The sequence below is a fragment of the Narcine bancroftii genome, chromosome 2 (assembly GCF_036971445.1).
Source record: "Narcine bancroftii isolate sNarBan1 chromosome 2, sNarBan1.hap1, whole genome shotgun sequence".
Lineage (NCBI taxonomy): Eukaryota > Metazoa > Chordata > Chondrichthyes > Torpediniformes > Narcinidae > Narcine > Narcine bancroftii.
The window spans coordinates 36146102-36172193 of NC_091470.1; the positions used below are offsets into that span (position 1 = coordinate 36146102).

The following is a 26092-nucleotide window of genomic DNA, read 5'->3' on the forward strand; positions in this document are numbered from 1 at the left end:
TGCAGAGCTTTGCCGCCAGCCTTCCAGACCTCTGGGGGGGGGGGGGGGGGGGGGGGATTCCATCCATACCTGCTGCTTTGCCATTTTTCAGTTGTTCAATTGCCTTATATGTCTCTTCCCGGGTAAGGACCTCATCCAGCTCTAGACTCATCAAGGGTTGTTGAGGGAGCTGGAGCAGGGTGGATTCTTGGACTGAGCGGTTGGCAGTGAAAAGGGATTGGAAGTGTTCTGACCATCGATTGAGGATGGAGATCTTGTCGCTGAGGAGGATTTCGCCATCTGAGCTGCGCAGAGGGCTTTGGACTTGAGGTGAGGGGCCGTACACCGCCTTTAGTGTCTGTATTACTGTATTATTGTAGATTCTGTATTACTATTGGTTATTAGCAATTATTAGTTATTAGCATATAACAAGATCGTGTTATATGGCGAGCTCTCCACTGGCCACCGTGACAGAGGTGCACCAAAGAAAAGGTACAAGGACTGCCTAAAGAAATCTCTTGGTGCCTGCCACATTGACCACCGCCAGTGGGCTGATAACGCCTCAAACCGTGCATCTTGGCGCCTCACAGTTTGGCGGGCAGCAACCTCCTTTGAAGAAGACCGCAGAGCCCACCTCACTGACAAAAGTCAAAGGAGGAAAAACCCAACACCCAACCCCAACCAACCAATTTTCCCCTGCAACCGCTGCAATCGTGTCTGCCTGTCCCGCATCGGACTTGTCAGCCACAAACGAGCCTGCAGCTGACGTGGACTTTTTACCCCCTCCATAAATCTTCGTCCGCGAAGCCAAGCCAAAGAAGATTGGTTATTAGCACAATTTTAAGAGATACCACTGGTAATTCTGATACAACACTAAGATGGCACCTTACAGGGGCATAATCAAATAAAAAACAAGAAACATAAAACCCCCACCCAACAACATCAATGTATTAAGATTGCCGGCAGATCTTGGAATCAGTAGTCTCAGTTGGGAAAGATCTTTAAACAGCTCAGGCAAGTACAACAATAACAACGTGGGATCTTGAAACAGCTCGACCACTGCTACACCACCATGAAGAGCATATACCTAGCCATACCACGACCTCTCTTCAGCAAATTTGATCACCTGGTTGTACTTCTACTCCCAATGTACAAACAAAGACTGAAGACCACAGCATCAGTGGTGAAGACGGCGGAAGTATGGTCAAGGGAGGCAGAGGAGCATCTGCTGGACTGCTTTGAATCAGTGGACTGGAACATATTCAAGAACTCACGTATAGACTTCAACAACTTCATCAAGACCTGCGTGGATGTTTGTGCGCCCATGCGCAAATACCAGGTGAATTTGCAACCTGCTGAGGGCGAGAACAAGGGTGTTTAAGGCTGGAGATTGGGATCTTTACAAGAAGTCCAGGCATGACTTGCCCTCTCTGAAGCAAAGAGGCAATTCCGGAGGAAGTGAGAGACAGAGATATATTCCAGCTATGGCAGGGTGTGCAGGGCATTACAGGCTACAATGCAAGGGCAAACACTATAGATGGTTGTGATGCTTCACTACCCGATGAGCTGAACACCTTCTATGCCCGTTTTGAGAAGAACCAAACAGTGCCTACTAGAATCCCTGAAAAGACTGAGGACCCTGTGATATCAGAATATCATTCGAGGGTGAATCCTCGCAAGGGGTCAGGCCCTGACTGGATACCTGGCAGGGTACTAAAAATCTACGCCAACCAACTAGCCAGAATGTTCATAGACATTTTCAACCTCTCATTGTGGCAGTCAGATGTTCCCATCTGCTTCAAAAGGGCATCAATCATCCTGGGAGCAGTGTGAGGTGCCTCAATGACTACCACCCAGTAGCACTAACTTTTATTGTGATGAAGTGCTTTGAGAGGCTGGACATAGCCAGAATTAACAAGCACCTAAGCAAAGATCTGGATCCACAGCAATTCGCCTATCATCACAATCACTCCACAGCAGATTCAATATCATTGGTTCTCCACTCAGCTCTGGATTACCTCGAAAACAGTAATTCATGCATACGGTTTCTCTTCATCAACTACAGTTCAGCCTTCAATACCCTCAGTGCTGATCAACAAGCTACAAACTCTAGGCCTCTGAATCCCCTCTACAATTGGATCCTTGACTTTCTCATCAGAAGACCAGTCAGTATGAATTGGAAACAATGTCTCCTCCTCCTCACTGATTATCAACACAGGTGCACCCCAAGGATGCGTGCTTAGCCCACTGCTCTACTCATTATACACCCATGACTGTGTGACCAGACTCTATTCCAATGCCATCTACAAGTTCGCTGATGACACCACAGTTGTCGGCAGAATCACAGATGGCATGCGCTCAAGGAGATGATTGCAGACTTCAGAAGTAAGTCAGGGGAACACGACCAAGTCCTTATCAAGGGCTCAGCAGAGAGTCAAGAACTTGAAATACCTGGGTGTAAACATCTCCGAGGATCTGTCCTGGAGCCTCCAAATCGATACAATCACAAAAGAAAGCTCAGCAGCGGCTATACTTTGTGAGGAGTCTGAGAAGGTTCGGTATGTCACCAAAGACTCTTGTAAACCTTTACAAGTGTACCATGGAGACCATTCTGGCTGGTTGTATCACTGCCTGGAATGAAGGCGCCAACTCTCAGGACAAGAATAAACTGCAGAGGGTTGGTAACTCGGCCTGCGACATCACAGGCACCAGACTTCACTCCATCAAGAACATCTACATAAGGTGGTGCCTTAAGAACAAAAGCCTCTGTCCTTAAAGACCTCCACCAGCCAGCCCTTGCCCTCTTCACTCGGCTACTATTGGAAAAAAGGTATAGGAACCTAAAGACGAGCACGTGGCACAAGCACAGCTTCTTCCCCGCTGCCATCAGATTCCAGAATAATCAATGAACCATAGACTTGACCTTACTTTTCGTCCACTATTATTTAAATCATAATGTTGTCAGATGGTTATAATATGAATGTTTGCACTATGAGGCTGCCACAAAACACTGAATTTCATGACAATAAATTCTGATTCTGATTATAATGAGACAAGGGATGCAAGATGGACACAGGGCTTTCAGGCCATTGACTTCATGCAGAATATCAACCACCCATCGACTCCATTCATCCCTTCTTTATCCTCTACCACACATCTACAGACACGAGGGGGGCAATGTAAATTGAAAATTAACCTACCAGTGCACACATCTTTGGGATGTGAGAAGAAATCAGCACACCTGGAGGAAACCCATGTGATCACAGAGACAACATGTAACAGACAGCACCTGAGACCAGGAATGACGCCAAGTCTCTTGACACAGAAGCAACAGGATTTCTAGCTCTGTCACTATGCTGCCCTGAGCTACTGATGTAATCAAAACACTTCCCTCCTCAGTGAATCAGAATTTATTGTCATGAACATGTCATGAAATTTGTTCTTTTGCAACAGCCTCCACAGGTATAAATATTGCTATAAATTACACTTTTTAAATCAATAAATTAGTGCAAAAAGAAGAGAAAGTGAGGAAGTGTTTGTAGCTGATTGTCCACTCAGAAATCTGATGGCAGAGAGGAAGAAGCTGTTTTTGTACCACTGGGTGTTCGTCTTCAGGTTGCTGTACCTCCTTCCTGACAGTAGCAGTGTGAATATGGCATGGCCTGGGTGGTGAGGGAATAGACAATCACCTGGTTTCCTCACCCTGGTTTACTCTTTATCAGGGCAACATATAGTCTCTGAAATGTCTCATGTAGCTAGTGATGTAAAACTACAAGGTTTACAATTCAGATCAATGGCCCTTCAGAAATAAGAAAACAAGCACATTTTAAGTTACAGAAGAAGAGAGGAGAGGTGAAAATCAGATGGCACTAAAATAACAGTGCCATCAAAGAGAGAAATGACTGCTCCAAAGAAGGAAATCATTATAACGGTAAATTATGAGATCCACTACAATGCTTCCAAAACTAGAGCAAACAACCCTACTTTCTATTTCATCTTTTTATTACAAGGCAAAAAAAACAAATGCTCGAAGTCTGAAATAAAAATATAAAATACTGGAGAAACTCAGCAAGTTAAACCAAAATAGAATTAATATTTTACCTTGATGAACCTTCATCAGAAGTGACAAAATGAGAAAACAATCATGTTTGAAATTGCAGAGAGGTGGAGAGAACTACAGGAGTATCTGTGATTGAACAGAGACTAAGGCCTCTTCCCTTCTCACTATCCAGGGATCCAAATCAAATTAATTCTATTTACTTCATTCTCATATACATATCATCCAAAAGTAACAAATGGGATCCACTTTGGCATACATCCATAAGTAGATTTTGTCCGCAAGACAAGAAAATACAAAAAAATCACTTAATGGGACTTCCGTCTAGCTACTGTATGGAATAGCAGCAATAGTTAGGTGCTTCTGTTCTTTTTTAAACTTTTTTCATTCTTTTACCTTTAACTTATCAATCAAAGTGCTTTATACTTTGCTCCTTTATTAATTGATATTGCTGATCATTTCAAAACAGCTACAAGGAGAGCTAAAGCTGCAAAAAACCACAAAAAGAGACAGCCACTCCGACTGCAGACTCCATTTCTGACCTTCTGAACAGACACACCACGGGAAATAACAAAAACGGTAGAAGAGTCAACGGGAAATTAAATCTGCACTCAAAAAGGTTTTGCAGTTGATATCAGCAGTTGAGAGCGCCTGGGATCTGTGGTGAAGGCTTGAATACAGTTAATGATCATGTCGACAAATTAGAAGTTTTTTGTTCTGAACTGTCTGCCAACAATTTCAAATTAGCTTCGAAAGTGGCTGATTTGGAGAGCAGAAGATATAGAAACTGGCCAGCTTATTAATTTCTTTTTGGATCTACCTTTGAAAGTTTTTGGAAAGGAGTTCTTTTCCACTAAGCCTGCGCTAAGAGTAGATGGTGTAAAAAAAAATTAAGATAAATAATTTTAGCCAAGGTAAAAGATTTTAGTCCAAAATACTTTCAAAATTCAAACCAAATACGTAACATAGGAACATAGGAAGTAGGAACAGGAGTAGGCCAAAAATGGCCCATCAAGCCTGCTCCGCCATTCAATATGATCATGGCTGATCTAATTTATGACCTAACTCCACCTACCTGCCTTCTCCCCATATCCCCTAATTCCTCTAATTAAACGAATATTTAATAATTGGATTGGAAATATACTTACTGATATTAGATAATTCAGGTAATGCTGGTCCTACAAAAGAGGCTAAGGAACAATTCTGGACAGATTTCAGAGTGGATGATCAAATTTATCAAAGTAATAAATCTAAATAAATCATATAGCGAATATTATCTGCCCAATAGTAAAATCTCAAATTCGGTCAGACCATACCACCATCCTTCTTAGGTTTCTGTAAGTGAAGCTTATTCAATCTGGCCCCCTTACCATTCCAAATACAAGATGAAATATTAGAATCAATATTATCAAAATAATAATTGAACAGTTTAACACTCCCAATGAGGTTTTTGCCAGACATTTACTGGCTATCAGGTGGCAGAAGCCAGGAAAATCATTAGATAATTTCTTCAGTAAGTTGGAAAAGTTAAAGGGAAACAGTAATTTTCGAGATCATAGTGCGGAGCAGTGTGGAAACGAGGTAATGCGCGACGCACTCATCACTGGCATTGCCTCACCTGCAATACACCAGAGTCTCTTAGAACACGCTGGACTTACAGACTGCTTATAACCAAGCTACTGTGTTAGACATAGCTCAATGCAATAATGATGCATATGCTACTCCGGTGGCCCATACACATGCAGTGATGAACCCTGAACCATCACAGGTACTGCAGGTATGTGAGGATTCTCTAGCAGGGCTGCCTAATAACCTTCCAGTTGCTCTTGAGAAACCAGCTGTGGCTTCCACTTATAATACAAAACAGAAATGTTTCTTTTGTGGTTTCCCTTACCATTCATGGGATAACATGGGTGTGCAAATCCAAGGCCTCATCAAGCTCAGTGGCCACAGTGGTCGACTCTCATGTACTGGCTACACTTAACAATGTGCCTCAAGGACTCATTCAAGCCGCAACCTTTGTGTCTGTGAATGTTAAAAGGTTAGGTGCTCTGTTGGATTCATGCAGCACTGATAGCTACATTAGTGAGAAAGTCATGAGGGAACTAAAACTAAAGGTTCTCCCATCCAGTAAAAACATTACTATGGCTTAGAAAACTTCAAACCCTTGTTCCCAAGAATATGTTGTTGTTGACCTAACTCTTAGTCTTAATAGCCAATCATACGCTGCCACACAACTTGGTGTATTGAAGGACCCAAGTTCTGACTTAATACCTGGCCAGGATTTCCAGCGTCAGTATCTCACAGTGCGGCTTTCGCGCAAACAGAGGAACTACTGACATGGTCTTTGCCCTCAGACAGCTCCAAGAAAAGTGCAGAGAACAAAACAAAGGACTCTACATCACCTTTGTTGACCTCACCAAAGCCTTCGACACCGTGAGCAGAAAAGGGCTTTGGCAAATACTAGAGCGCCTCAGATGCCACCCCAAGTTCCTCAACATGGTTATCCAACTGCACGAAAACCAACAAGGTCGGGTCAGATACAGCAATGAGCTCTCTGAACCCTTCTCCATTAACAATGGCATGAAGCAAGGCTGTGTTCTCGCACCAACCCTCTTTTCAATCTTCTTCAGCATGATGCTGAAACAAGCCATGAAAGACCTCAACAATGAAGACGCTGTTTACATCCGGTACCGCACGGATGGCAGTCTCTTCAATCTGAGGCGCCTGCAAGCTCACACCAAGACACAAGAGAAACTTGTCCGTGAACTACTCTTTGCAGACGATGCCGCTTTAGTTGCCCATTCAGAGCCAGCTCTTCAGCGCTTGACGTCCTGTTTTGCGGAAACTGCCAAAATGTTTGGCCTGGAAGTCAGCCTGAAGAAAACTGAGGTCCTCCATCAGCCAGCTCCCCACCATGACTACCAGCCCCCCCACATCTCCATTGGGCACACAAAACTCAAAACGGTCAACCAGTTTACCTATCTCGGCTGCACCATTTCATCAGATGCAAGGATCGACAACGAGATAAACAACAGACTCGCCAAGGCAAATAGCGCCTTTGGAAGACTACACAAAAGAGTCTGGAAAAACAACCAACTGAAAAACCTCACAAAGATAAGCGTATACAGAGCCGTTGTCATACCCACACTCCTGTTCGGCTCCGAATCATGGGTCCTCTACCGGCATCACCTACGGCTCCTAGAACGCTTCCACCAGCGTTGTCTCCGCTCCATCCTCAACATTCATTGGAGCGCTTTCATCCCTAACGTCGAAGTACTCGAGATGGCAGAGGTCAACAGCATCGAGTCCACGCTGCTGAAGATCCAGCTGCGCTGGGTGGGTCACGTCTCCAGAATGGAGGACGATCGCCTTCCCAAGATCGTGTTATATGGCGAGCTCTCCACTGGCCACCGTGACAGAGGTGCACCAAAGAAGAGGTACAAGGACTGCCTAAAGAAATCTCTTGGTGCCTGCCACATTGACCACCGCCAGTGGGCTGATATCGCCTCAAACCGTGCATCTTGGCGCCTCAGTTTGGCGGGCAGCAACCTCCTTTGAAGAAGACCGCAGAGCCCACCTCACTGACAAAAGGCAAAGGAGGAAAAACCCAACACCCAACCCCAACCAACCAATTTTCCCCTGCAGCCGCTGCAACCGTGTCTGCCTGTCCCACATCGGACTTGTCAGCCACAAACGAGCCTGAAGCTGACGTGGACATTTACCCCCTCCATAAATCTTCGTCCGCGAAGCCAAGCCAAAGAAGAAAGAATCTGAGTGTGAAATTTGAATACCCTTGTCTGAGCTAACTGTGAATGGCGCTGACCATTCCTATTCACTGATAGCAGCAAAAATAGATGAGCCATCCCGTTTTCCAAACTTATCACCAAGCTGTAAACCAATTGCTGCTAAATCAAAATGCTTTAGCAAAGATGATCAGGACTTCATTGCAGAGGATATTCATCAATTACTTTCAGAAGGCATAACTGAGAAGTGCATATCACCATAGCGAACCCAAGTGGTAGTGGTGAAGGATCCTACCCACCAACACAAGAAGCAAATGTGTGTGGATTATTCATAGACAATTCTTAGTCCTTGCCAAGAATTGACAAAAAGATGAACAAACTTGCAAAATATAGTGTGTTCTCTACCTTTGACCTGAAAAGTGCCTACCACCAAGTGTCACTGAAGAAGTCAGATAAGAAGTATACAGCTTTTGAAGCCAATGGACATTTATATTAATTTTGTAGGATTCCATTTGGAGTCACAAATGGTTAGCCGCCCTCCAACGAGCTATGGACAAGTTAGGTAAAGAAGAAAAACTGATGGCAGCAGTGAAAACAGAGCATGTGCTGGGTGGTGTGGATTCTTGATTATTACTGCTGCTCTCTGGCAGCAGCGTTCCCCTTACCTTGAAAATATCACTATTGCTGGACATACAAAAGAGGGACATGATCAAAATGTAAAGAAATCCCTAAAGACCATCAGTCAGAGGCACCGAACACTTAATGATTCAAAGACTGTGGAGTCTATGAATTCCATGAATGTGCTTCGATACTGTGTGGGGAATGGTATTATTAAGCCAGATCCTGAGCGACTTCCCCCACTACAAGAACTTTCTCCATCAGTAAATTTGTGTTTCTTAAAAGGGGTACTCGGGATGTTTGCTTATTATGCCAAATGGATTCATGGGTTTTCTAACAAGATTCAACCAATGGTAAATACAGAGAAGTTTCCAATGGAGGAAAAGGCCCTGAACATCTATAACTTAAAGAGAGAGTTGGAGGGAGCCACCCTGCACTCGGTGGATGAAAACTTTCCCTCTGAGGTAGAGTGTGACGCATCTTATGTGGCTATTTCTCATGTCCTTAACCAAGGAGGATGGCCTGTTGTATTCATGTCAAAGATGCTGCAAGGAAATGAATTGCACTACCACATTGTGGAGAAAGAAGCGACTGCCATCATTGAGGCAGAGGGCAAATGTAGCCACTACTGGCACAGTGCCACTTTAGCTTGGTTACTGATCAGAGGTCAGCAGCCTTTATGTTTGACAATGTACAAAGGTAAAGAAAGCAAAGATTCAAGAATGGAGGGTGGAACTTGCAGCATTAAAAATGGAGGTTGGAACTTGAGCATTTAGTTACATAATAAAGTGCCATCCTGGGAAAGAGAATGTGGTCCCTGATGCATTTAGTCAGGCATACATTTGTTCAGCCTTTACTACCTCCACACATGCTGATGTTGACAATGGACTTTGTCACACAGGAATAACTCAGCTGGTGCATTTTGTTGGAGCAAAGAATCTCCCCCTTTCTGCAGAAGATGTCAAGAAGACTTGTGCTTGATGCAGGGTCTGTGCTGAACTAAAGCCTCAGTTCTATCAAATCAGCAAAACCCATGGAACAGTTTAAACATAGAAGATAGCAGCAGGAGTAGGTCATTCGACCCTTCGAGCCTGCTCCGCCATTGTTCTTTATCTACTGGTATAGTCATTATTAGCAATACAGAGCACCGAGGGAAACAAAATTATCATAATCACCTCCTGATTATCTACTAAACCAAATGACTGGATGACAGGCCAGCCAATATTGACTGCATCCTACCATAAATATTCCCTTAATCCGATCTATCCATCTGCAACACCAAACTGACAGATGCTGCCAAATTCACTGAGCATTTCCAAAATTTCTGTTTTTATTGTCCTTGTCTTATGCTAGATCATCAACCTGTGATGTTAACTCAGGATTTCTTCCTCCAGTAGCTCCTTGACCAGCTATGTATTTCAAACATTTTTTTTCTTTCCAGATTTCCAGCAACTGCCACGTACTGTATCCATCTGCCTTTATTCATCTCCTCCTAATAAGACCTTCTCCGGCTGCAGTTAATCAGCCTTCACCACCACATCACAACCAGTACCAATATCATTTATGTCATTCTCTTTTGCTCTCCACCACACCACTCTCTGTTCTCTTTCACTCTCTAGCCAAAACTTGATTCCTTTCTAACTTTTCCTAAATGTAATAAAAGGTCACAGATCTGAAACAACAATTTACATTTATATCCCAATTGATGCTGTCTGACCTGCTGAGTATTTTTCAGTACAGGGTATTGCATATTTTGCAATAATAATACAGAATTCTGGTTAAATGCCACACCTGAAAGAAAGCACCTCTGGTGGTGGTGCTCTCTCAATAATATTCTCATTTCAGATTTATTGTCAGACTACATACATGACATCATATACAAGCTTAAGATTCTTTTTCCTGTGGACGAGGCAGATAAACCACTTATTGGTAGTGCAAAAAAAAATACACATGTGAACCAACTGTAACCAATACAGAGAGCAAAACTAAGAGTCCTTAAATGAGGCCCTGATTGAGTTTATTGATGAGGAGTCTGATGGTGGAGGGGTTGCAGATTTTCCAGAACCTGGTGGTGCGAGTCTTGTGGCACCTATACTTCTTTCCTGATGGCAGCAGTGAAAACAGAGCATGTGCTAGGTGGTGTGGATTCTTGATTATTACTGCTGCTCTCTGGTGGCAGCGTTCCCCATAGATGTTCTCAATGGTGGAGAGGGTTTTGCCTGTGATTTCCTGGACTGCATCCACTACCTTTTACAGATCTTTACACTCAGGGGTATTGGTATCCCTGTAGCAGACCGTGATGCAGCTGGTCAGAACACTTTCCTCCACACATCTGTAGAAATTTACCAGGGTTTCCAATGTCATATCAAACCTCTCCAAAGTCCTGAGGAAGTCGACTGACGTGCTTTTCTTCATGAAGTTTCGTCCGGGAAAGATCCTCCGAGATAGTGACACACAAGAACTTAAATTTGCTCCTCTTTGATTCCCCCAATGATCACTGGATCGTACACCTCAGATTTTCCCTTCCTGAAGTCAACAATCAGCTCTTTGGTTTTAGTGACATTGTATGCGAGGCTGTTGTGGACACCCGAGTCAAGTTTTTAATCTCCCTCCTGTATGCTGACACATTACCCCTTTCTTTTTTGCTCCCAGGGTATCGTCAGCGAATTTGTAGACGGTGCTGTAATGAGCTCCAGTCACTGGTGTAAAGCAGGGGAGAAAGAAGGCAGCCCTGTGGTGCACGGGTACTGATGGTGGAGATATTCTTACCAATCCTCAGTGGGGGTTTTAGTTTACTGAAGACCTTCACAGGGTCTGACACTCACCAAGCACAGGATCACCAGTTGGAGTGATGGGAAAGCTGTGAGATACCAGCGGGTCTGGCAGCAGCTTCAGAGGCAGAAAACTTAAGACAATGTTAAGGAAGAATTGGCCAGTTCTGATCAACCTGAAATGATTTGAGATGCTTTTTTTAAAATTTTAATCTGCAAGGGGAGCTAAAGAAACTTTAACGTTGAGAGGATGGGAGGTCAAATATCATTCTGGCAGAAAAATGGTCAGGACACGTCTCTGGTCGCTGACTCTCGCTAACTTTTATCTTGCAGTAAGTCCATAGTTATCACAGACTTCTCTCAATAATGCAACAAAGATTAGATTTCGTTCAAAATTTCACTTTTGCGTCAGGAAAAGACTGCATTGCAAAGTGCTGAGTCAGCTGTAAAACCTGGAGCTGGACAGGTCTCTGCACAACAATCCGCCCCCCCCCCCCCAGCCCTAACCCCACCACTCCTACCCCCGCACCCCCCAACCCAGGGGTTCATGTTAAACACACTCACGTTTCGCGAGATTAACTCGCCCTCTAACTCGCTGTCACAAACCTCACTGCCCATCGCACCTCCCGACCGTCCGCGCCGCAGCCACCCACGTGACCACCTCTCCCCTCTCCCCCCACGTGACCACCTCTCCCCTCTTCCCCCACGTGACCACCCCTCCCCTCTCCCCCCACGTGACCACCTCTCCCCTCTCCCCCCACGTGACCGCCCCTCCCCTCACGAAGAAACGTCACCGCACGCGTGGTGATGACGCTCTCGAGGACCAGCGCCGCCGCCGCCGCATCAGGTCGGCATGAGGTGAGTCGGTGGCTCGTGTCGTCCGGGAGGGATTTCCTGCCCGCACTGACTCCGGGTGGCCCGGCCACCATCCGAATGGAGGCGCAGGAGGGACCCGGGCGCAGCCCGCGCGGGGACGTTAATCGCACACAGGCCTTGGCGGCAGTCAAGCGTGTCGCTTCTGGTGGGGGATCCGACGTGGGCAATAAATGCCCACCCCTAGTGAACAAGAGTCTTTGCTCTGGGGCTTTTTTCAGCTACCTGCTGGGACGATTCTGGGTTGGGGTTAAAAGCTGCTGGGACGATTCTGGGTTGGGGTTAAAAGCTGCTGGGACGATTCTGGGTTGGGGTTAAAAGCTGCTGGGACGATTCTGGGTTGGGGTTAAAAGCTGCTGGGACGATTCTGGGTTGGGGTTAAAAGCTGCTGGGACGATTCTGGGTTGGGGTTAAAAGCTGCTGGGACGATTCAGGGTTGGGGTTAAAAGCTGCTGGGACGATTCAGGGTTGGGGGTTAAAAGCTGCTGGGACGATTCTGGGTTGGGGTTAAAAGCTGCTGGGACGATTCAGGGTTGGGGTTAAAAGCTGCTGGGACGATTCTGGGTTGGGGTTAAAAGCTGCTGGGACTTCAGGGTTGGGGGTTAAAAAGCTGCTGGGACGATTCAGGGTTGGGGGTTAAAAGCTGCTGGGACGATTCAGGGTTGGGGATTAAAAGCTGCTGGGACGATTCTGGGTTGGGGTTAAAAGCTGCTGGGACGATTCTGGGTTGGGGTTAAAAGCTGCTGGGACGATTCAGGGTTGGGGTTAAAAGCTGCTGGGACGATTCAGGGTTGGGGTTAAAAGCTGCTGGGACGATTCAGGGTTGGGGTTAAAAGCTGCTGGGACTTCAGGGTTGGGGTTAAAAGCTGCTGGGACTTCAGGGTTGGGGGTTAAAAAGCTGCTGGGACGATTCAGGGTTGGGGGTTAAAAGCTGCTGGGACGATTCAGGGTTGGGGGTTAAAAGCTGCTGGGACGATTCTGGGTTGGGGGTTAAAAGCTGCTGGGACGATTCTGGGTTGGGGGTTAAAAGCTGCTGGTACGATTCTGGGTTGGGGGTTAAAAGCTGCTGGTACGATTCTGGGTTGGGGGTTAAAAGCAGCTGGGACGATTCAGGGTTGGGGGTTAAAAGCTGCTGGGACGATTCTGGGTTGGGGATTAAAAGCTGCTGGGACAATTCTGAGTTGGGGGTTAAAAAGCTGCTGGGACATTTCAGGGTTGGGGGTTAAAAGCTGCTGGGATGATTCAGGGTTGGGGGTTAAAAGCTGCTGGGACGATTCAGGGTTGGGGGTTAAAAGCTGTCGGGATGATTCAGAGTTAGTGGTTGAAAGCTGCTGGGACGATTCAGGGTTGGGGTTAAAAGCTGCTGGGACGATTCAGGGTTGGGGGTTAAAAGCTGCTGGGACGATTCAGGGTTGGGGGTTAAAAGCTGCTGGGACGATTCAGGGTTGGGGTTTAAAGCTGCTGGGACGATTCAGGGTTGGGGGTTAAAAGCTGCTGGGACGATTCTGGGTTGAGGGTTAAAAGCTGCTGGGACGATTCTCGGTTGGGGGTTGAAAGGTGTTGGGACGATTCTGGGTTGGGGTTAAAAGGTGCTGGGGCCATTCTGGGTTGGGGGTTAAAAGGTGCTGGGGCGATTCTGGGTTGGGGGTTAAAAGCTGCTGGGACGATTCTGGGTTGGGGGTTAAAAGCTGCTGGGCGAAAGGAGAACGACATCCAGATAAAAGCAGACTGAAGATGTTGCAATCTTGAATAAGCCATGAGCTACTGGAGGAATTCAGTGGGTCAGACCACTGCCATGGGTAGAAAAGGTTTTGGGTCTTGATCAAGGCTCCCAGTGCGAAATGTTGATTGACCATTTCTACCCTGATGTGGTGACCCCTCAGCAGCTCATTGCTCACAATATTAGGCAATTTAGAGGTAGGTTATTTAAGATTACAACATAATCTAGATTAATTGAGAAAGTGGGTAAAGGAATAGCAAATAGAATCTAACACTGACAAGTCCAAAGTGTTACAATTTGGTGTCAAAACACTGCAACTGGTGCAGATCCTGGAGGAACAGGAGACAGAAGCCTCTTTCACACTTGCATCCCAGAAAATCGGCCGTTCAGTGTCCCAGGATAGAAATGGGGGATTGGCCTTTCACACTAGACCACTCCTAACTGGGACACTGAATGCTTTCACACCTGCGTTTAGTCTGTTCAACCTTTAAAAGATAGTACCTCCAATGCAATTGCTCGTTTCACACTGGCCTGATCTGAATGCCGCCGTCTGCAGGCACGGGATTGTACTAGGGATCGAGGCCAGCAATCCCTGGCATGGGATGATGTCATGTGTGCTGGCGTTGAGCAGATTTTGCTTTCACGTTTGCCACTTTAAAGGCCGATTGGCATTTGATTCCTGGGATCACTGGCAAGTGTGAAAGGGGCTAAAGATACATCTACCAGCACTACTTCACAGGGTCCTACATCCAGGTTGTTAGAATAGCAACAACCCTGTACAGGTTTAAATACCTGTAGATCAGGCCAGTGGTATTAATTCTTACCATCGCAAACCCACAAAAGACTGTGTCCAGGAAGATGGCGTCCATACTTCGCTGCCCAGCCTACAAAAGGGCTGCACACTCTGAGGGTGCGCAGACTAGAGCAGGAGAACACCACATCACTGAGTGGTACTGGGCTGCTGGGATCTGGCTCATAGGAACCAGCAATAGGACCAGGATTCGCTCAAAGGTGCCGATGGGAAACAGGGCCTCAGGTATTCACAGCAGTTCATTGTTTTCTAGTTCTCTATTACCACTTCTCCATCATCATTTTCTAGCAGTCCAATGTCCACTCTTTCTATATCTGGAAAAAAAAAATGTCTTTTGTTATTGGCTTGCTTACTTTCATGTTTCATTTTTTCTTCCCTATTGTTTTTTTTGCCTTCTGTTATTCTCAGTTCTCAGTAAGTCACGAGTACTCACATGGACCATGACAACTGCATCTTTCCCCTCCCACTCCAAATTCCACTGCGGATCAGATGAGATGCCCCAAATCCAATCTTTGGATAGGCAAGACAGCCTTGGGCACTCTTGATTCTTCCATAGAGAATAATGACTATTCCCCTGACTACTGTTACCACTTTATTTCTCTTCTCTCCCCTCACTGAATACCCCTTCCAGTGTTACTATTCTGTTGCTTGAGGGGCTTCCCCACTAATCTCAGCCGCTCACTGCCTGCTTACAGAAGGATCATAGACTGTGGTCCTTCCCCCACAGTGCTCTTGCATTGGCTGTGCCAAGCCTCAATGTTTCCCTCAAATATGCTTCTACAGGAAAGGAATAAAATAAATTATCAATTACCAAAACTAATATTGACGCAAAATCAGTTACTCCCTTTTACAATAGATAACCTTTCCTTTAGAGAATGGGAGAAAAAAGGGATCAAAAGAATAGAAAATTGTTTTTCAGGAAATAGATTATTATCCTTTGAACAAATGAAAGATAAATACAATATAACTCAAGATACAGTGCTGGCATATTACCAATTGAGATCCTACTTGAAGGACAAATTAGGAAGCAGTCTGAGGTTACCAGAGGGAAGTAACTTTGAATATGTGATTACAGATACAATGATAATCAAAAGATTTATAACAAATATGTATATTAAACTGCAAGAAAAGGAGAATGAGGAAACAAATGGTAAAACTAAACAAAAATGGGAACAAGATTTAAATATAAAGATAAAAAAGGAAACATGGGAGAAGTTATGTTCTGGAATGATGAGAAATACAATAAATATGAGGTTATGTATGATACAATATAACTGGATACACAGGCTATACATTACACCTCAAAAGTTAAATAAATGGGACCCAACAGTATCTGACAGATGTTTTCGATGTAAAAAATAAATGGGAACAACAATTCATGCAACCTGGACATGTGAGAAAGTAGAAAAATTTTGGGAAGATCTAAACCAAATATTAAATAAAATTACAGAAAACAATATACCAAAAAATCCAGAGATCTTCCTCCTAAGTAACATAAAAAAACAAAGAATTTGGAATTGATTTGGATGGTGCACAAAAAAGATTTGTTAAGATAGCTCTAGCCGTAGCAAAAAAATGTATTATGTCAACCTGGAAATTGGAAGATAATTTGAAAATACAACAATGGTATATAGAAATGAATAAATGTATTCCATTAGAAAAAATAACATATAGTTTAAGAAATAATAATGAAATATTTGAACAAATATGGGAGCCTTACATGAAACACAATAGAGAAAACCTACTGGGGACATTCACTACCTAAATTAACGAAAGGAGGAGGAAATGAAAAGAATTGACTCAGTGGAATTTCTTGTTTATTTTTATTGAATGACAACATTGTTTGACTGGTTTAATGTATCCTAGATTTTGTACTTTAAATGGATGGGGGGGGGGAGGTAGGGAGGGTGGGATGGGAGGAGGGGGGTGGGGGGGAGAAAATGGCACTGTATATATTTGAAAAGGAAAAAGTATGTGTCATGGTCAATGTGGTTTATGGTGTGAAAAATAAAAAATTTTTTAAAAAATATGCTTCTACAGCCTGGAATCTGCCATTTGGCAGCATTACCTAACTGACATTTCACTGTGCTGGAACACTGACATGTTTCGGACAGACCGAGTTGATGTTCTTCCAGCAGCACTGGATGTTTGTCTCTGCGTGCATCTCTGGGAGTAATGTAAATTAGTCCTTCATTACTCTACTGTTACAAGCCCAGAGGACCCCAAAACCCAGCAGCAATAGATATTCACCAAGACAAATGGTTACTTAAACAAAATTTACTTTTAATTATCTTTAAACATGAAAACAGAATCAAACTAACTTATCACTATTGACTTAACTAACCTTACTTAACCCCCTTCTAATTCAAGGTGCGCATATGTAATATGTGTGTGTAAGTTCAGAAAAGTTATTTGGTTCACAGTCCAATCTCACTTCTCATTCCTCCAAGTTCACTGGTTGCAGGCAATTCTTAGACTGTGCACAGAATTTAACATTTATGAAGTTCACCAGGCTTTGGTGCTTGAAAGGTAAGTGGTTACCACACAGGAAGGTTCTTGTTCGTTTTCAGAGAGAGATTTGTTGTTCCAGAACACCCAAAACTGATTCCTTTTTAATCAGCCACTTCAGTGTCTTGCTGACGAAACCTGCCCCCTCAGGGTTCTCCAGATGATAACCTTTCTTTCAGGTCACCACAGAGTGCCTTTTTGTTTCTCCTGTTTCAAGTGAAATATTAAATAGCCAGTCCTCTCCTCTTGCATGAACTGCAAGGGCTTTGACCAAGCTGAACTAAGCACTCACAACCTGCCTTCCAAATGGGGTTTTTCACAAGCTTCCCAGCTTGTCCTGTTCTAGTCCCAGTTGTTTCTGCTGACTTTCTGTCTGTCTCTCTCTCTCTCTGAGAGAGAGAAAACCTGTGTGACTCTTTCTGCTTGCAAAACCACATGACTCTCTTAGAACAGCAAGTTCCCCTCCAGACAATCTGCAACTCTGACAAGCTCTTTCATCTGTTAGGGAAGTCTCTTGGGCCCTCTCCAAAGCTTTTGCAAAGGTTGTTGGCCCCAATAATAAAATCTGTTTTAAAGTGTTTGAATGTGACCTGCAGTCAAACGTGTTTGTATGTGACCTACACTAAAATACCTGCCCCAATGTATCTCCCAAGAACATTTCTATATTCTGTCACACTACCACCAGAAGACTAGGACGTTTTGCTTGTTTGTGATGAGGCATTCTACCAGATGTTCTGGAATCTGCTGAAGAAAGTACCCCACAGAATCCATCGAATCCTTGTCCCTAGTCTACAGGATGTTCTGTGCTGACAACTCCCTGATTGACTTGTCAAAGTGTTTTCCTGAAAAAACTTTTCCACAAAAGATTAGGTGGCGTAGCAATATCCAGCTGGTTGGGACATTGTATGGGATTGAGGGCAGGCCCATCCTGCACAACGTCTGGAGCAGGTAGAAGTACCTGCCTCAGCACATTGTGGCACTTGGGGACTTCGTACCTAGGTTCCACACACAGCCTGATGCCAGCTGCACTAGAAGTTGGTCATTGAATCCAGCATCTGCAGCTTTTGTGTTTCTCGATTTTCATCTTAAATTTGATACTAGTTGACAGCCAATCGGAGGTAAAAATGACAAAAGTCAGATTTGGAAAATGTGATTGGGGGGGGGGGAGGGAGGAAGAAATGAATAGAATCTGGAAATAAAATTGATAGCAGTTTCAAAGCAATACTGATAGGAAAATCGACGTGCAGGAAAAATTGGGAGTAAAAAATATTCCATCTGTTCTACAAAAAGGGAGGCAGTGAGGAATCCTCTAGATGCCCAAAGTAAAATCATTTGCAACATCTTTGACGATCAATGGAACTCCAAATTATTACAATAAAGTTCCTGCTCTCTGGCAACTGGCAGCATCAAGCATCTGGCAAAAGAAATCGAAGAAAATAATTTTTTTAACTGAAAATAAAATAATAGGTAAAAATATACACAAGTATAAATTTGTGAAAGTAAATGTTCTCTGAAGTAATGCAAAATTTTGGTGAAGATGAGAGCATACATTCAGCCAGCGGAGTGTATTAGTCATGCCTTGCTCATAGTCGCTGGAAAATTGTGTTTGAATAAAATGGCATCACCCAAGAGGAAGAGCTGGTTGATGCCACTCACTGTGGGGGTGAGTCTCTTAAAGTGTCTCCTTATCCCTGCTCAGTAAGAAGCTTTATCAATAAATTTAGGGAAGGGGGAGGTATTTATTGTTCATTTTTTGGGCGGCTCTGTGGAGGGGGAGGAACCTGCAGATGCAGCGACAAATAAATATTTTCAAAGTAGAACTGAAAATAAAGTAAAATGCTTTAAGCTTTATATATTTATGCAAATGAAGTTTGTTCAGTGTATGTACAGTATAGTATTTTGGTTTTTGTCTTTTAAACTGTTTACAGATGTTAGATATTGTAAGAGCAAGTCTCAAGCAACCAGCCACACTTATCTATCAATCTCCATAGGTGCCGGATACCAGGGGTTTTACTGTACTGGTCCTTATCCGTTTATCCGTGATTCCAAAAACTAACATTATTTTCAGGTGTTTTAGAGAGAGCGAGGAGAGAACGCAGCTCGGGTGGCGAGCGAGGAGAGAACAAGGCTTGGGCGGCGAGCGGAGAGAGCTCAGCAGCGCAACTCAGGTGGGCAAGTGGGGAGAGAGTGAGGAGAGAAAGCAGCCCAAAGAGCATGGAGACCCAGAAGGGACAAGAAGTTGGAGCCACCGGGGCCAGAGGGTGAAGGAACCTGGGTGCTGAGCTCCACGGCTTGGGAGGAAGGAGAAGTGAGCCGGCACCAAAGAGAAGGTGGTGCCAAAGGGAGAAGCTGAGGGTACGCCAGGGAGTGGCCAAGCCTGAGTAGCAGCAAGAGTTGAGCCCAAGGGAGAAGCAGGTGATGGGAAGCCCCCCCACAGTAGCCAAGCTGGTGCAGAAGGACCAGATGATGGGAAGCAACCCAGTGGCAGCCAAGCTGGGCTGGAAGGAGGCAGACAAGGGCACGGCAGAACCCAGCAGTGGGAGCCTCTTTTTGTTTTAATGAGGGATCAATGGCTGTCTTCATTACCCATAAACCCCCATATAGCTGTAACCGCTCACCATTTCCCAGAGTGGTTCCAGCTGCGCGAGGGATTAAGGGTAATGAAGACAGTCATTGTTTGTTGAGCTGTCTTCAATGCGGCGTCGCTCCATAAAAAAGGGTTTATGTTTTGTGCGAATCTGTACCGCCTTCCCATTTTAATTCCATAATCTGGAATAATCCAAATACCAAGAAGTGTCCAGTACCAAGGATATAGGATAAAAGGATAAAAACCTGTATTTGAGAACCTATTTCATAAATAATCACATTCTGCCATGGAAATTTAGTTTGCTTTGTGTTTGGTCCTGGCAAAAGTTTGTTCCTTGAGCTAGTAAAGCAGAATCTCACAGAATTTCATCAGTCAGTAACAAAGTTGCTTGAGCCTGGATCATTATTGCATTAGTTACACTGTTTGACACTTAATATTTTTAACATTTTGACATTCAACCTTTTTAACCCCCAACTTAGGTTTCTTGTTTTCTCCACCAAGACGTGGCCAAGAGCTATTTTGGGTACATCGGCTAAAAAGTTGGCACAAAAGCAGCGACACTATTTTGCTCCAATCAAATCGTGGTACTTCCCAGGACAGTGGGTATCCAAGCATAATATCTCTGAATTAGACACAATGTCAGTCCAGAACCCTGAAGAGGAAATTGATCTTTACTTGCCTCCTGCAGCAGTCCGTGGCATAACTCAGCTAAACAAGGAATTGTTTCAGAAAAATATTACACTTCCAGCTCTCAAGGTGAGGAAGGACTTGATAAACAAAATCATGAAACCTTTGAAAAACGTAGCAATAAAAAGACATGGACTAAAGCGTGTAGTGGAAGATTCTGAAGATGAAATGTACAGATTCCTTTTGTTGGACCCAAACACAATATCGTGCTCAGAGTCTTTTGGGGCTTTGGAGAGTGCTATTTTAAAGAAATATAATGTTGATTGTCAAATTCATATGTACAGTTTCATAATGACGTACGAACATTTCAAACCTGAAGAAATTCTGAAGGCAGTTTTGCCTGCAGGACAAGATGTAACCACCGGATTTAGCAGAGTTGGCCATATTGCTCACATGAATCTTCGAGATCATCAGCTTCCATACAAGCATCTGATTGGTAGGGTCTGAATATAATTATTTAAACTAAAAAGAAATTGTCTTTAAGAGAAAGCAGTTATATTTAAAGCAAACATTGTTGAATTAATAATTTACAACTGATCAATCCCCTGTATGGAAAATAATGCATTGGTATTTTGTTGTAAATATTTAGACTGGTAAATTATTGTTGTTAATAGTTTTGTAAGTAAGAGGCTTTTAGTTCAGAACTGTTGTCATTTATTTAAAAATATATGCAAACTAATTTTTATTAAAACTGGATTACCAAGAAAACATGGATTGAAGTACTGTTTTCTCTAAATTGTCAACAATTTTGTTTTCTTAGGTCAAGTTATAATGGATAAAAATCCTGGAATAACTTCAGTGGTTAATAAAATTAATATAATTGACAACACTTACCGTAATTTTCAAATGGAAATACTAGCTGGGGAAGACAATATGATAGCAAAGGTAGGAATATAATATTGCACTTCATTTTATTTGTTTCCCAGTGATGTTAGTTCTGTTAATTTAAAATTACACAATATTTTATCATTTCCAAATTTTTTACAATGGGAATTATGAATGGACACAAATAATCTTGCTGGCTAAAATGCAAATTGTAATGCTCATGTGCGAAAAGTAGCTTTGATTTTTTTTTTAAACAGGTATAGATAATACCAAGCCTAATTAAATCAAGAAATTATATTCTTTGTTTTTTAACCATTATTTTAGATATCAAGCTGTAGTAAAATGCATTGCATATTTCTAAGAAAGGAAAAATCTTTTCAATGTCCAAGTATGTTAGATGTTAATATATGTAAGAGGCTATGACCAGTATTTTACTATCTGACACAAACCAAGATCTCCTAGTTCATAAATTAATATTTTATGTGATATCAAGTACCTATATGGCAGACTGAGTATACATTTCAACTTTGATAAAACATGAGTATTGGAGAATGACTTTTTAACTGTTGCATTTAAATTAAAGTTTACTCAATTTCCATCTTCGATAACATGATATCTGTGGTATGTCCAAGAAAAAGCAAAATACTAAGGCTCATTATGTTGAAGTTGATCTATACCTTGAAGTAAACTTTTTAGATAAAGGCTTAAAAGAAACAGGATTTCCAGTTTTGCATTTTATTCTGAATGCATTTCATTTGGAATGAAATTGTGTACAATTTAAAGAGGAACCTGATAGTGGTTGAGTGTTTGAAAAAGACAGCATTAGCTGGATAGAATTATCTTACTGTCTAGCCCAGGAAGTGTTGATAATTTTTTAAAGACATGACAGATTGTTTACCTGAAGATGAAGCTTTTCAATTTTCCCATTTGAAAGTAAAACCTGGGATAGATTTACTATAATAAATTTAGAACATTAGGTGGAAAGTAGTTAAGATGGTGGACTCCTGCTATATCCATTCACTCCTAGACATGCACTTGTACTGTACTCTGCATTGCTAAGCCAGTGGGGAATACTTAGTACCAATGGTGATTTTTCAAACAGGAAGTAAGCAATTTTTCTTTTTAATCAATTACATTGCATTTTCAAAACCAGCTTATTCGTGACAATAAATTCTGATCCTGAATATTCCATTCTATAAAGAATTATAGGATTTATTTTGGAAGTTCTGTTTAACTAGAACAATTTATTTACCTTTGAAGTATGAATTTGTATCATTTGTGTCTTGACAGGTGAAAGAAAACAACATAACATACGAATTTGATTTTACCAAAGTCTATTGGAATCCGCGACTTAGCACAGAACGTGGTCGAATAGTTGATCTTCTAAAAGCAGGAGATGTCGTGTATGATGTGTTTGCTGGTGTTGGACCTTTTGCTATTCCAGCAGCAAAGAAAAACTGCAAAGTCATGGCAAATGATCTTAACCCTGAATCTTATAAATGGCTGATTCATAACTGCAAGATGAACAAAGTAGACAAAAAAATACAAACATTCAATCTGGATGGCAGGGACTTTATTATGGGCCCAGTTAAAGTTGATTTAGCAAAACAAGCTGAAGCCTTTTCTTTGAAGGAGAATAGAACTTCCATTCACATAATCATGAATTTGCCTGGTTTGGCTATTGAGTTCCTGGATGCCTTCAGACAACTGTTGGAGGAACAAGGCCAGATTGATGCTTTACCCACAGTCCATTGCTACAGTTTTTCCAAGTGTGATGAACCTGCCAAAGATATTCAGAGAAGAGCAGAACATTTCCTAAGAACCACCTTAGAAGGACGTTGTTCTATTCATTTGGTTCGTAATGTGGCCCCCAACAAGGAAATGATGTGTATAAGTTTTAAGATCCCTGCTGAAGTGCTATGTAGAAATCTACTGGCAGAAGGTCAGCACCTACATGGCAGTACCTATTCGCATTAAAATTAAAGAAACTCAGCAGACTAGGCAACATCTGGAGCACGGATTCAAACCAAAATATTTATTCTTCATTTTCCTCCATGGATGCAGCCTGACCCACTGAGTTCCTCCATTTTGCTATTTGTTCTAGATTCCAGCAGATTAATGTGATGTTATCAGAATAGTTTTTATAGTTTCCAACATTCAGTATGATCAGGTTTATCGTAGTACAATAGGTTATGACGAAGTTTGAATTTAAATATATTAGAAACAGAAAAGTACTCTGTTAACTTTTACACATTTGGCAGCTGGTCACTATTCCTATAAACAGCCCAAGGACTTGCATTTACAGGCATCCTTATACTATCCCAACCTAAATACATTAGTATAACCATTATTTTCTAAATGTAAAAACAGTGATATATATTAACTCCTTAATTTTAAGTGCTATGGCAGTCACCAGTAATTTAAATATTTTATTTTTATTGTGTTATATATTTGGTTTCAATGAGTGAAACTTGGTTGAATGGAATTTTACACATGACATGCTCCCATATTTTCTAATCTTACTGTGATTATCTTTCAAGCAGGTAAAAATATGAAATAAAATATACCATTTTAAATTTTACTGCTGAAAAGTATCAATGTAAATGCTAGGCAAACAGTGTGAAGTTGGATGAATGCAGCACTCATTATTCAAGTATCTGCAGTTCTTGTGTTCCCACACTGAGAGTGCTGGGCTTGATTCCTCTATTATCAAGCCAATGCACTCATTGCCAGCAAATACTGACTGGTCATCAAACAGCTTTGAGTTTAAGGATGTTAAGATGCAGCACATGAACATGAGAGATTATAGTTAAGGGTTTAAAAAAAACTTTTAAGTTTAAGTTTGGCAACAGCTGTAAGTTCTGTCATTAATGTGCAATTTTCCTTTCAACTTTCTAGACAATACTGAAGAACCAGCGCCAAAACGCCTCAGGCCTGATGAGATTCCTGCCTGCAATGGACCAAAGTGACTTGTGATAAATGAGCAAATTCATTTTGAGCTGTTAAGAAACTGAATACAGTGCAATGTAATTGCCAGTCAGTAAAAGGAATCTCAGAATGTTTGCATCATTTCCTGGACTCTTTACTTCTATGACTTGCTTCTATAAACAGCCAGTGATTTGTTATAATGGGGATTGAAGTCCTCTCAGGGGCTCACTTTACTTGCTCACCAGGATAGTTTTTCCACTGAATATTGGTTACTTACTAACATGATAGAATACAATGGAAAATTTCAACTCCACCATCACCATTCTAACTGCAAATAAAACTTAAAATGCATTCAGAAAACATCAATCATCTTGATTCTTGGAAAATGTTCAGAATGTTTAAATAACCTGAGATATATTTCACAGAGCAGAGGAAATTTCAGTAGGTTTAAGAATAGATGGCTTCAGCCCAAGTGCACTAAAATAAACTGCATTTATCATAACATTTTCTGGAGCTGTCATATCTAAAGATTAGGGTTTCAATTTACAGTAGTGGTGCAATTTGTATTTCATTAATAGAATTAGATGCTCAACAAGTGATTTTTATTATTAATTAATAAAGGGATGTTAACAGTGAAGTATAATTCCCTCTGCCTTGATAAGGATATTATTCAATTTTTTTTAGGATCCACAGCAATGAAAATACCATACATGCCAGTGTATAAGACAACTCATTCTCAGATTTTCCACCTAAAATGTAGGTTTTGACATACTCACTGTATAAGAATACCCTGAGACTTACTGCTCCAATTGTCCTTTACCAACAATCCACTGATCAGTGAATTGATGCTGTCACAATATTTTAAAAGCAAATTACCCAGTAAAGGTTTAAATTTCATTAGTATATTTTAAAATAAACCACTGTCCTTTAACAGACTGTTTAAAGCCTGTACAGAGCCTATGGCAGTCAGATTGGGCAGATGGAGCCCGTGGGGCAGCGATGAGATTTCACTGTAATGATACAGATTTTATACTTGGCATATCTGAGGACCCCTTGTTTTGGGGTGACATTTTTAATGTTCAGCACCGTCTTATACGCCAGCATTTACTACCATGGAAAACCAGAGAAGTTAAACATAAGGGTACCACACAACCAGACAATAAATCCCTAACCCTAAGGTTCTCAACCTTTTTTTCCATACTTTTTATTTACATACTACCTTAAGTAAAGGATTACTTAAGGTGGTGTGTGAGTGGGGGAAACTCAGTGAGCCAGGCAGCATCTATGGAGGCACAGAAATGGTCAACATTTCAGGTCGAGATCATCCATTAGGGTTAAGCTCTTTTGCTATCAGGTAATGCGCACAAAAATGATTCATTACTGTTATCAAAAATTAAATTTCCTTCTATTATTAAATGTTGTGACTATAATATGGCTAATTAGACACATTTGTCATTTTTAGTGTTCCATATTTTGTTTATGACTAAGTGGTAATGATATTTTGTGTTTGTATCTATTATAACTGAAAAATACCATTGGATCACCAGGTATGTTAAGTTATTTCTACATTGAATGTAATCCGCATGCATTGTTTTGCCAGGCCTACAATATATACATGTAATGTTTCAATAACACTAATATAGATACTCTTGTGGACATCACTTGTGCCTGTAATGTGCTTCACTGTACAGAAAATATTTTTGAAGGAATTTTCCAGTATAGAATCAGGACATTTGCAGTTTCCAAATTGCCTGGACAAGATCAGCTAATGTTTTTGCAACAATAGCAATCTCTTGTTCACCTCCACAGGAACTCTAAACACTTAAAGATTTACCTTAAATACTAAAAACTTTGAAGGTCATAAAGTTGTTGATCTTATGAGACAATGTAGCACTGCGGCTTAGAGAAAAGTGAGAAGATTACATTAGTATTCTTATTATTTTTGTTACCAATCCTAGATAATCACTGGCTTCCTGAGAACT

General features: G+C 42.0%; 2 protein-coding genes across 8 annotated transcripts in view; one reads left to right on the forward strand and one right to left on the reverse strand.

The window, feature by feature from the left end:
• slc38a6 (solute carrier family 38 member 6) overlaps positions 1-11825 on the reverse strand; it is a 79533-nt gene extending 67708 nt beyond the window's left edge. For 5 of the 6 annotated variants that reach the window (XM_069916277.1, XM_069916272.1, XM_069916275.1 and 2 more), the window contains exon 1: positions 11736-11824. In XM_069916277.1, the coding sequence (XP_069772378.1) occupies positions 11736-11789 (54 nt within the window). In that variant the 5' untranslated portion in view covers positions 11790-11824. Of the gene's footprint in view, positions 1-11735 lie in introns of all 6 variants that reach the window. The other variant, XM_069916274.1, reaches the window with a different exon arrangement.
• A 115-nt stretch (positions 11826-11940) lies between these two features.
• On the forward strand, positions 11941-24244 carry trmt5 (tRNA methyltransferase 5). 2 transcript variants are annotated; one of them, XM_069916279.1, is made up of 5 exons: positions 11941-12029; positions 20150-20793; positions 21118-21242; positions 22473-23124; positions 24081-24244. In XM_069916279.1, exons 1-5 carry the CDS (start codon positions 12025-12027, stop codon positions 24149-24151), a joined length of 1497 nt encoding a protein of 498 aa, XP_069772380.1. In that variant the 5' UTR covers positions 11941-12024; the 3' UTR covers positions 24152-24244. The 2 variants fall into 2 exon arrangements, with proteins under 2 accessions (XP_069772380.1, XP_069772381.1); XM_069916280.1 differs by having other exon boundaries at positions 22473-23036.
• Positions 24245-26092: the final 1848 nt, after the last annotated feature.